This window comes from Doryrhamphus excisus, linkage group LG17 (assembly GCF_037039965.1).
Source record: "Doryrhamphus excisus strain RoL-2023G ecotype Guam linkage group LG17, RoL_Dexc_Guam_v1.1, whole genome shotgun sequence".
NCBI classification, from domain to species: Eukaryota; Metazoa; Chordata; class Actinopteri; order Syngnathiformes; family Syngnathidae; genus Doryrhamphus; species Doryrhamphus excisus.
Window position 1 is genome coordinate 4,606,283 of NC_136373.1, and position 12,892 is coordinate 4,619,174.

Here is a 12,892-nt window from a genome sequence, read left to right on the forward strand (position 1 = left end):
CAAAGGTTAGATGTCTGCTTTTTTGGTCTACTTCTTCTTACAGATTATCTCCAAATGCTGACAACTTTGAGGCTGTCGCTTGGCAAGTCATAGTTTTAGCTCCCTCCATACATTTTCAATGGGATCTGGAGATTGGCCACTTTAGAATCTTAATAGAATTATTTTTGGGTCGATTCTTTGCTGCCTTGGCCATAAGTTTTGGGTCATTGTCATCTGTCAATCAATTCTCACAGTTCTGGCTGAGGCCAGGAGGTTCTCATATAAGATTCTACGGGACATGACCTTATTTATCAGCACCTCAATGCAGTGATGACTTCCTGCACCCTTAACAAAAAGGTCTTTCTACCTCCATGTTTGAGAGGGATGCTGTTGCTACATGCCAACAAACACATTGTTGTCAAAATGATGGCAAAGAGCTCCATTTTAGAATGACATAAGTTAGGAGTACTTTCAGAAACAGACAGGACCAATTTGTGTGCTTGATGGGCACATAACGAGTCTGCAGGAGCCAGAATGCTTGCTGGTGGGCGAGGGATCAAATACTTCATTCATGTGTAACCAATATTTAATGTTTTATTCTGGGTTTTCTTTAACATTCTATTTTAATGTTGCGTTCAAACACACACATGTATACATAGACAACTGTATAAATGAGCAAGAAACTGAAGAAATGATTTTTTTCTATGACCATGTATGCATTTCGGTGGCCTGTGGAGACAACATAAGCACACACAGGTGATATATTTCAACATTATTAATTTCAATGTCTGCTGAGAGATTGGTTAATTATCTTCGTCCTGAGATGCCTCTTAAATAAAGACATAAAACGGCACGTGGACCCAGGCAAGGCCAAACAATGTGAATTTCCCATGAAGGTATCCTAATTTTAATCACATGACTGTGTGATATCTCACATCAAGGAAGCTAAAGGACATCCAGGATCTGCACCAAATTTTCACACGTATCCTCCTCAGTAAGTAACAATAACATTTACTTGTCTATTGTACTACATATAGAAAGTATTACGGTGTACGAACACTTCCCCTCTTTGTGCACAATTGGAAGATGTGGGCCAGAGCGCAGCATGATTAATGCACATACATGTGCAAAGTAGCAGAGTCGTAGGACGACTGCAATATAATGAAAACTGTCCATGTTGTTTGGTCTAGAGACAGTGCCACTGAGGAAAGGACAGAAAACAGAACTGCAGAAATGACTGCAGAATGGTTCTCATTGGGAGTGACCAGGATGGATAGGATCAGGAACAAGTACATCAGAGGGAAAAGCCGAAAGAGAAAGAAGAAGGAAGAGGTGGGCCAGAGCGCAGCGTGATTAATCACACACGTGCAAAATTGCTGAGTCATAGGATGACTGCAATGTAGTCACTCCTCGCAGGTTCTTCATGAAAACAGTCCATGTTGTTTGGTCAAGAGACAGTGCCACTGAGGAAAGGACAGAAAGCAGAACTGCAGAGATGAGGATGCTGAGGTTCTCATTGGGAGTGACCAGGATGGATAGGATCGGGAACGAATACATCAGAGGGTCATAGGAGTCATAGGATGACTGCAATGTAGTTGCTCCTCACAGGTTCTTCATGAAAACAGTCCATGTTGTTTGGTCAAGAGACAGTGCCACTGAGGAAAGGACAGAAAACAGAACTGCAGAAATGACGATGCGGAGGTTCTCTTTGGGAGTGACCAGGATGGATAGGATCGGGAACGAATACATCAGAGGGTCATAGGAGTCATAGGATGACTGCAATGTAGTTGCTCCTCACAGGTTCTTCATGAAAACAGTCCATGTTGTTTGGTCAAGAGACAGTGCCACTGAGGAAAGGACAGAAAACAGAACTGCAGAAATGACGATGCGGAGGTTCTCTTTGGGAGTGACCAGGATGGATAGGATCGGGAACGAATACATCAGAGGGTCATAGGAGTCATAGGATGACTGCAATGTAGTTGCTCCTCACAGGTTCTTCATGAAAACAATCCATGTTGTTTGGTCAAGAGACAGTGCCACTGAGGAAAGGACAGAAAACAGAACTGCAGAAATGACGATGCTGAGGTTCTCTTTGGGAGTGACCGGGATGGATAGGATCGAGAACGAATACATCAGAGGGTCATAGGAGGCATAGGATGACTGCAATGTAGTTGCTCCTCGCAGGTTCTTCATGAAAACAGTCACATTTCATAATAGAATCCCTCAGAAAACTACATTTGTGTGCATAATCTATGTGAGAAGACCGGAAATAATCCACAAATTCAGTGTCATTTGGGCCAAAGCACAAATGCTGAGTGTTGGTGTGCCCTGAAAAAAAAAAAAATCATATGTTTTTTATTACTATTACTTTTGTAGCAAAAACAAGTTGTCATGTTCTGGTGCAGTTTTTCTAGAATGTGATACTCCCATTTGTTGTTCTGTGTGACACGACTGTGAGCAATAAAAAGGTGTTAGATGCTGCGTTTGTTTGTTTTCTTGGCTCTTGCACTCGGGGAGGAGTGATTCTTGTGTGCTGAGTGGGTGAAGGAGCCAGAAGAATCTGTACATTTTTTTTTTTTTTTTACAGTTTTCCGACAGCTGCACGTATTTAAGGAGCTACTACATAAATGCCGGTCAAAGATACTTTAAATGACAGGAGTGTTTTGCTTTTTTTTTTTTTTTTTAGTAGCTACTGTTAAAATACTGGGATGCACGGTGGTCGAGTGGTAAGCCACACAGAATGATTGTGAGTGTGAATGTTTGGCTGCCGACCAGTCCAGGGTGTACCCCGCCTCTCCCCCGAAGACAGCTGGGATAGGCTCCAGCATACCCCCAGTGAGGATAAACAGCATAGAAAATGGATTTTAAAATGCTCGTCAAAGATCCTCTATACAACAGAAGCACTGTTTGTTTGTTTTGTTTTTTTGTCTCAGCAGTAATTCTACCTTGCTGATGTTTGAGTGGGTGAAAAAGCGAGCGCACTGTATGACGATGAAAAAGAACAACACGGCAGCCGCACGTGATATCCCCCACCTACGCTCGAAGCTAATGGAGACGTTGTGTTTTGCCGCCGAAAAAAAAAAAACAATGGCTGTCGCAAAGATGGCCACCTTGCCTCCCACCTTCACACCCCGTCCCCACCCCCACAGCAGATGGACCGAGGTGAAAGCCAAAAACGTGTTCTCTTCAAGCGCCTTTTATGAAGTGACAAATTTGGCCCACGACTCTGCAGAGTTGAGAGCGGGAGAGTGAGAGAAGACACTGTGTGAAACATCTCAAAAGTGAAGCGAAGGTGTCTCATTACCTTGCGTGATTTCTTATTTCCAGACAGCACATCATAGAGAAAGAACACACAAAAAAATAGGGAGGAAGAGCGTTAATAAAAGACCGGTAAGGGTGCACAGTGCAAGGGGGGCATGCCGAAGCCTGCAGAACATGCACGCAGGGAACGTCTTCATGCAGCCGCTCAGAAAACCCAGGCCACGTCCACACAAAAAAAATAATCTCAGTTTTTATGCAGTTCGGTCATTTGTCAACACGGAAAGTAGACTATTATTTCACACTTTTTCAAAATGTTTGGCTTAAAAAAATACTTAAGGATTATTAATATTGATGTATGTAATAACATAAAATATACAACTAAAATATAGAAATATATACATTTTTAGCACATAAGAAGAATGAGTACAGGAATAAGAATGTTAGGAATAAGTTGTACTGTAATTGAAATTGTAATTTAAAAATAATATAAATGTAACTTTGTAATACAAAATTGTATTATAAATAATTAATACCCAAAAACTAAATAAATAATACGTAAATAATATATTTTGGTGTTAGTGACAAATAATAGATATTAGTACATTATAATAATAATAATAAATAATAATAGACAATAAATTATTACCGATTATAAATTATATAACAAATATATTATTAATAATAACAAAATAATTATTATATTGCAGATATGTTAAGATTGCATATAATAATATACAACATTATTATGAAAAGTGGAAATTTTTATAATTCTACAATTTATAATTCTTACAATTTTTAAAACGTTATTACAGATATGTAATTTGGTATCATTATCATTATTGGTATCATTATTTTAATAAAAACATAGCAGGATTGTAAATAATATTACAAAAATGAATTTTTTGGGAAATTGCACTTTTTGGGTTTTAGGGATATCATTATTGGGAAAAATTAAGATGCATATCATATAAATCTTATTATTTACATTTTTTTATTTAATTTAAATTATTTAGATGAAAGATGAAAATGTATAATAATTAAATGTTATAATAAAAAGCAGCTTTGAAAATGAAAGACCTACTCTGTAATAAACGCCTTACCTTTAATAATAAACTATTTTTTGTCCTATAGTATTTTTACTGTGATTTCTGTGAACAGAAAATCTGATTAAATTCAAAACAACAAACAAGCTAGGTGTGGACAAAGCCTCAACTTGGGGAATACGAAACAAGCAGCAGTGCCAGCATGCAGGAGTGAGATTACTACGATAGCTCGAGCTTTGCGTGCACATCAGCGCTTGAGAAGACCATGCAAGAACACGAGGTGTCCCTCAACAAGCGACATTATCCGCCCCTTTCTCGGCACGTACTTTATCATGCTGCCTGTCCGAGCCTGTCCTTGATATGATGAACACACAATATCATATATACATATTTACAGAATATTAGTCCCTGTCTGCGTGTGCAAACCCTTATAGTCCCCTATAGACCACCACCTTCCTCCTGAACTTATCTTTGCTTTCTTCTCCCTCTGTTTTAATAAGATTTTCTGCTTCTATTGCCGGCGTAAGACGCGATTACCATATGGATGATGAAAGAAGGTGGTGATGGTGACGGGAGGGGGGGAGGAGTAGCAAGGGTAAATAAATGCTTGCGAGAGAAAATGATGAGAGTTAACAGAGCGCATGTTCATAAACGCAAATGACAGCGTTTAATGTAATTGGGCAGCTCATGGAGGGGCTTATCTGGCATAAAAAGCTCACTTTCATCGGGAAGGATGCACTTTGACGCCGCCACTATCCACCTCCGACGCACCACCGTGTGCTCCTCGAGCTATTTTCATTGGCCGGGTGTCCAGATTACAAGGTTTAGACAAATGAAAGACTCATTACAGAGGAAAAATGTGTCCCTCAAAATGAATACATGCAAATGTTCCTAGACTGAAAATGCCATTTATCCTACATGTTTCCATCTCAACAAGTTTAGACCAGGAAGTCAAAATCGACTGTAATTTACAGGAATGGGGCTGGTGAACAAGTTTGTTGGGAGTCATGTGATCAAACCGTGGCGTTATATGACCGCTTGGCTGACCATTTATGCTACTTAAGCCGCTGCATGTTATGCATAGGCAAACTTCTGTGATACGCAGGAATCACATGATCAAACGGTCGACATGTACATATGCTTAAGCTGCTTCAGACGTTGCATCATATGCTGTTAGCATAGAAAACCAGGGCCAACATGACAGAATTATCTTGCAAGAACAGCAATTTTTGCACTAATGACATAAACATTGCATGATATACTGCTGGCATTGAACAACAAATATATAATAGTCTTTTGTTGTCTAAAATACCTCCAGAAAACCGAGGAAACAAGTTCTGGAGTCACATATTAACATAGTAACATGTTCATAGGCACACTTGGTTATCTGAAAAATCTAAATACTTCTTAGGATGTTGCATGATATGCTCCTGGAGACAATGTATGATATCTAGGTTGCTAAAATGCAAGGACAACACAGGTGAATATGTTCCAGTACACGGTATTGTAACCTAGCCTTTGCTACTAGCTACTCCCGACTCCCTTTTGAACCGATAAACAAGCTAAAAAGTGGGTCAACAAATCACATGACATCATGCTCATGTGAACCGACACAAAGAGAAGGGTTAAATGGAGTCCTATGATGTAAATGTACAGATTAAAAGTTGGTTGCAATGATGGGATAAGTAGGAAAAGCTGATGGACCAATAACAGGATGGCAAAGCACGTAAGCACATAAAGACCCACTAATAGCATAGCATGCTAATAGCAGGACATTACACATTTGCAGGAAACAAACGTCGGTATACGATACGCTTACCGGCGCCTCTCCTCGCATAGCATCCTTCTTGTTCACCATGATCTCTCCTTTGCGGTTGGAACGCTCCAAGTTGATCGTGTTCCACACGTTCAGCTGGATAGGTTCTTTACTCCTAAATAGTAGACAAAGATCAGCCAGTGAGAAATAAAGAGTAAGAATAGATTGTAAAGGAAAAGAATTTTTTTCTGAAAAAAACAAAAAACAAAACCACAAACAAATATTTTAAATAAAATCAAATAAGATACATCCCCTAAAGAAATGGCTTTGTCACTTCAATCAACATTTTTGAAGTGAAAAATCCGCCAGAAAAAAAAGCATAAGACAGCTAGCTACACCCATCTCGGCTAGGCGGATAACTAGCGAGCTAGCTATTTCGCTTGGAAGGACCCAAATGCATTGACAACGGCTGGAGAGGAACTTGAGTTCTTTTCCTCGCTGCAGCTAGCTAGCTAGTTGTTGCCAATGCACACTACAGCCAGTGACAGCTAGCTACACCCATCTCGGCTAGGCAGATAACTCTAGCTAGCTAGCTAGCTAGCTAGCTAGCTAACTATTTCGCTTTGAAGGACCAAAATGCATTGACAACGGCTGGAGAGGAACTTGGTTGTTTACCTCGCTGCAGCTAGCTAGCTAGCTAGTTGTTGCCAATGCAAACTACAGCCAGTGACAGCTAGCTACACCCATCTCGGCTAGGCGGATAACTCTAGCTAGCTAGCGAGCTAGCTATTTCGCTTGGAAGGACCCAGATGCATTGACAACGGCTGGAGAGGAACTTGGTTCTTTTCCTCGCTGCAGCTAGCTAGCTAGTTGTTGCCAATGCAAACTACAGCCAGTGACAGCTAGCTACACCCATCTCGGCTAAGCGGATAACTCTAGCTAGCTAGCTATTTCGCTTGGAAGGACCCAAATGCATTGACAACGGCTGGTGAGGAACTTGGTTGTTTACCTCGCTGCAGCTAGCTAGCTAGTTGTTGCCAATGCAAACTACAGCCAGTGACAGCTAGCTACACCCATCTCGGCTAGGCGGATAACTCTAGCTAGCTAGCGAGCTAGCTATTTCGCTTGGAAGGACCCAAATGCATTGACAACGGCTGGAGAGGAACTTGGTTCTTTTCCTCGCTGCAGCGAGCTAGCTAGTTGTTGCCAATGCAAACTACAGCCAGTGACAGCTAGCTACACCCATCTCGGCTAAGCGGATAACTCTAGCTAGCTAGCTATTTCGCTTGGAAGGACCCAAATGCATTGACAACGGCTGGTGAGGAACTTGGTTGTTTACCTCGCTGCAGCTAGCTAGCTAGTTGTTGCCAATGCAAACTACAGCCAGTGACAGCTAGCTACACCCATCTCGGCTAAGCGGATAACTCTAGCTAGCTAGCTATTTTGCTTGGAAGGACCCAAATGCATTGACCACGGCTGGTGAGGAACTTGGTTGTTTACCTCGCTGCAGCTAGCTAGCTAGTTGTTGCCAATGCAAACTACAGCCAGTGACAGCTAGGCTAATCGTGTACACAACAATATAGTCGAATAGTCGAACAGCAATACGTTTAGTCAGGGAGTCATCAAATACGGTATCGATTGGCGTCGCCTGTGTCAAGCTCAATACGAGACGAAATACGGTCGCCGGTCACGTGTTTTGGTTGATCGATCATCAGAGCATCCATACTTCTTACCACTGGATTCCATTGGGAACATTTTATTAGTCCTTTTTGGGTTTGTAGAGCAAAAATCCTTTCTTGTAGCGTTTTTATCTGACAGCTTACACAGTGAGAGACTTTGATTGCATTACTGCGGGCATTTTGGGACGCTGGCTCATCAGGTAAGTTGGAAAAACTAGTCTTGCTTTCCAAGATGTATGGAACAAAGTAGAATGATTTCAAAGCAAATATAGCAGATAGCAGCAGGAACAGGCAGAGTGACGTTCACTGACACGCCGACTGCTAACCTGATGGTCGCAGGCCCCTTGCCCAGGTCGTAGCGGAACTCCAGGAAGCCTTCGTTTAGTGACAACGAGATGAAGTCTCCCTTTCCGTCTGATTTCTGCCCGTTGTAGAAGATCAGACCGTTGGAGTTGTTGGCCATGAGAACCAAAGTCATGCTGACTTTTTGGCTACAGACAAAAAAAAAACCACATGCAGAGGTCAAACAGGTCATTTTATTTGGAACAGTGGAATGGTGAGTTGGTGAATTACCGTAGATCATGGCCGTAAAGATGGAGACCCTTCAACTCCAGGTAGGAGTCGCCATTAAATAATGGCATGTAAGCTCCTCTCCTCTCAGCCACTGGAAGCACATCAACGTTATCAGTGGAATTGTTAGGTTTCTATGTTGAATGTTAATTCGATGTCATTTGTTTTCCTTCAATGGAACAATGGAGTTTCAGGTTGTGCAGGGGCGTCAAACGGCACTATGTTGTATGGTGCATCTAGACTGAAGGCCCTCCTCCGTGTGGTAATGACTTAGTTTTTCAACAGGACTTTTAGCATGTTCCTCTGATTTAATCCAATTGAGAACATCTGAATAGCACAACATCTCTGTGTGGAGTTTGCATGTTCTCCCCGTGCATGCGTGGGTTTTCTCCGGGTACTCCGGTTTCCTCCCACATTCCAAAAACATGCTAGGTTAATTGGGGACTCCAAATTGTCCATAGGTATGAATGTGAGTGTGAATGGTTGTTTGTCTATATGTGCCCTGTGATTGGCTGGCGACCAGTCCAGGGTGTACCCCCGTCTCTTGCCCGAAGACAGCTGGGATAGGCTCCAGCACCCCCGCGACCCTCGTGAGGATAAGCGGGAGAAAATGAATGAATGAGCTCTACTTAGAACCTCCTTAAAGCAAAACCGAACGTTTCTGTGCGTTCTAAAGATATAAAAAGTATACTATTATTTCATAACAAGTACAATCTTTCCTAAATACTTTTTTATGATGTAACAGTGTAACAAAACACCTCTGAGGAGGTCCTTCATTCATTCATTTTCTACCGCTTGGGGTGCTGGAGCCTATCCCAGCTGTCTTCGGGCGAGAGACGGGGTACACCCTGGACTGGTGGCCAGCCAATCACAGGGCACATATAGACAAACAACCATTCACACTCACATTCGTACCTATGGACAATTTGGAGTCGCCAATTAACCTAGCATGTTTTTGGAATGAAACCGGAGTCCCCAGGCATGCACGGGGAGAACATGCAAACTCCACACAGAGATGGCCGAGGGTGGAATTGAACCCTGGTCTCCTAGCTGTGAGGTCCGCGCGCTAACCACTCGACCACCGTGCCTCTGAGGGCATGTGGAGTTTCATTCATTCATTCATTTTCTACCGCTTTTCCTCACAAAGGTCGCGGGGGTGCTGGAGCCTATCCCAGCTGTCTTCGGGCGTGAGGCGGGGTACACCCTGGACTGGTCGCCAGCCAATCACAGGCCACATATAGACAAACAACCATTCACACTCACATTCATACCTATGGACAATTTGGAGTCGCCAATTAACCTAGCATGTTTTTGGAATGTGGGAGGAAACCGGAGTACCCGGAGAAAACCCACGCATGCACGGGGAGAACATGCAAACTCCACACAGAGATGGCCGAGGGTGGAATTGAATTGAACCCTGGTCTCCTAGCTGTGAGGTCCACGCGCTAACCACTCGACCGCTGTGCTTCTGAGGGCATGTGGAGTTTAATTCTTCTTTTTTCTTTTTCGGGTTTTCCCATCAGGGGTCGCCACAGCAAATCAACTGCCTCCATCCAACCCCATCAACACCAACTACACTCATGTCCTCCTTTACATTACATCCATAAACCTCTTTGGTCTTCCTCTATGACTCCTACCCGGCAGCTCTCAACGTAGCATCCTTCTACCAATATATTCACTATCTCTCCTATGGGCATGTCCCAACCATCTCAGTCTGGCTTCTAACATGTAATGTCCCTCCTGATCCTATCCATCCTGGTCACTCCCAATGTGAACCTCAACATCATCATCTCTGCTATCTTCAGTTCTGCTTCCTGTCCTTTCCCCAGTGAACTACCACTAGAAATAATGCAGACAGTTTATCCTGGCAGGTCTATTTAAAAAAAAAAGTGCATGAGTGTAGGATACCCGAATACAACACAAGAAGAAGAAACAACTTGACATTAACTAAGTATTCAAGAGCCACCACCGTGTTTGGCGCAATGCGATGCACCCACACGCTCCACAGCATCAAGACAGCGACAGCGCTATAAATCGGTAACGGGTTGGAATTAGTAAGCGTGTTTGAGTCGGGCGGGCGGAGATGAGAAAGCTAATTAGGTTGTTGTTCCAAAAGACTGAATCACGATGACGCACACCAGCTGGAAACTTGCACAGACAAACATCACGCACAAAACTGATTGACTCTATTAATAGCTGCTGATTGTAATTTCAGCCAACGGAGGGGGGAGAGAGACTTTATTTGGTCGTATTCTTTCATTCCCAGATTATGACTGACACATTGCAGGGTGGGGGGAAAAAGACGTTCAGCACTATTTGAAGCCTATTAAATGTGAATTTTATACTGCTGAAAGCCTGCTTGTTCATGTGGAACATTCAATTTGGGCTTTTCTATCTCCAGTGGTAGGATTCTTCTTTAAATGATGCAAAGTGGACTTTTTAATGATGTTCTTACAGTATGTCTCCAGAGAGCCCGTTTACGAGCACAAAACAAGAGAAAAAAATCCATCATCTCTCAACCAATGAGCAATGTTTCTAAGAAAGAATCGTCATGATAGCACCTCTGACCTTAAGACTAAGGTTCCATATTATACTATTCACCTGAGATCGCACAATCGGAAGTGTGTTGTAGCACGTCTAACAGATACGCTCTCGGAGGCAGGCACGGAGAAGCACAGCTCTTTAGTGTTAAAGCTACAGACCCATAATTCGGTGTTTTTAAATTACAACATGGAGGTCTTTGTAGTCGTCTTGCAAGAACGGTGGTTGAAATTTGTATTCTACTTTTAAGAGCAGGGGTCTCAAACTCAATTTACCTGGGGGCGACCGGAGCTAGGTTCTGGGTGAAGCCGGGCCGCATCAGGTTTTAAAAAAAACAAACAAACCCAAAACGCATTTATTAAAAACTGGAAAAAAAAAAAATCAATAAAAAAAAACTATCTTCAATGCTTTTGCTTCTGCTATACCCTACACTTTTTCAGTACTTCGGTTCCGGTTTTCCACACCAAAATATCTGATAAAACATTCCACTGTTCTCAAATATCTTAATTTTTATTTTTCTATACACAAAATAATATAAACAAACAAAACAAATTAAGAATAAAGACAATAAATCAATCAATCAGTAATAAATAAGTAAAATAATAAAAAAACAGGGCGGCACGGTGGCAAGTGGTTAGCACACAGACCTCACAGCTAGGAGATCAGGGTTCAATTCCACCCTCGGCCATCTCTGTGTGGAGTTTGCATGTTCTCCCCGTGCATGCGTGGGTTTTCTCCGGGTACTCCGGTTTCCTCCCACATTCCAAAAAAATGCTAGGTTAATTGGCGACTCCAAATTGTCCATAGGTATGAATGTGAGTGTGAATGGTTGTTTGTCTATATGTGCCCTGTGATTGGCTGGCGACCAGTCCAGGGTGTACCCCGCCTCGCGGCCCAAGACAGCTGGGAAAGGCTCCAGCACCCCCCGCGACTCTTGTGAGGAAAAAACGGTAGAAAATGAATGAATGAATAATAAAACAGCAAATAAGAAAAACGTAAGAAACCACATACAGTTGGTGGAGAAATTATTTTTTTCAGATTCAAATGTACTGTATTAACAGTTATTTAACCTTTAACATGAACACTAATGAAACTTAATAATTTGACCCAATTAGCAAGTTAGCATCGTACTCAGTTCCATCTGGGAGCAGCGTCGTAACTTTAACAACATGTTTGATGAGATGCTTTATCTTGACGTGTATTTTCCGAATCATTTCCTGCATTTATTTGTACCCAGCGTCATAAGCCTTTAGCTTCATTGCTAATCCAAAGCAAAACAGGGTGGGGTAACAAGGTAGGGTAACAGTATGGGCGGGGCAAAATCATGTTAATTGTGTCCGGTGTGCACACAGCTTTAAGCTGTCACTTCAACATTAAACTTTGGTATCAAGGTGGGGGCCTCAAACTGGCGTCTTGCCGGCCGCATTTGGCCCGCGGGCCGCGAGTTTGAGACCCCTGTTTAAGAGTATTCAAATGTCGAGATTTTGCTTCTGTGAGATAACTAAATAGACGAGATGCGCTACGTAAACACAATAGCTACCATTATCTAAATAGCGGCATGAACCCCGGGACCTCAGAAAACGGGAATAGTGAGAGTCCCAGTTAGCGGGTGAATCAAATCAAACAGATGGAGGTGAAGCTAAAATCGATGCCGTGCTATCGACAGTACCCCCCCTCCATCCCTCCCCTCTGCCCAAAAAGGCTATTTTTGATTTATTTATTCTTTTAACACAGAAATCAATGAGATGAATAATCGCGTCAGTCCTCCGCCGACTGTCGTGATTAATGGTGGCGTCAGTCAGCCGCCCAAACGGGCGGGCAACATTTAGAGATAAAAAAATACAAAAGCAGCGAGCCTGGTGGACAAAAACTAGACTGAGAACTAGACTGACAACACTTAAAAAGACAAGGGGTGTTCGGGTAAATAGGCCTCCAGGAGAATTAGTGTCACATTAGTCGGGTTCACACATTCGGAACCAAGCTTAGATTTTACTAAGCTAGAGTGCTATTTGGGATTTGTGACTTTGACCAGAGACGTAAGACGATTGGGTTCGCTGACATGG

At 42.5% G+C, this 12,892-nt stretch overlaps 1 protein-coding gene across 5 annotated transcripts in view; it reads right to left on the bottom strand.

Annotated features, from left to right (window-relative positions):
- Positions 1-12,892, bottom strand: part of agrn (agrin) — a 240,434-nt gene that overhangs the window by 17,231 nt on the left and 210,311 nt on the right. For 3 of the 5 annotated variants that reach the window (XM_078798098.1, XM_078798096.1, XM_078798097.1), the window contains 4 exons: positions 8,292-8,382; positions 8,045-8,209; positions 6,103-6,214; positions 3,284-3,295 (listed from right to left, as the gene is read on the bottom strand). In XM_078798098.1, the coding sequence (XP_078654224.1) occupies positions 3,284-3,295; positions 6,103-6,214; positions 8,045-8,209; positions 8,292-8,382 (380 nt within the window). The remainder of the gene's footprint in view (positions 1-3,283; positions 3,296-6,102; positions 6,215-8,044; positions 8,210-8,291; positions 8,383-12,892) is intronic. The other 2 variants (XM_058085205.2, XM_058085206.2) reach the window with 1 other exon arrangement.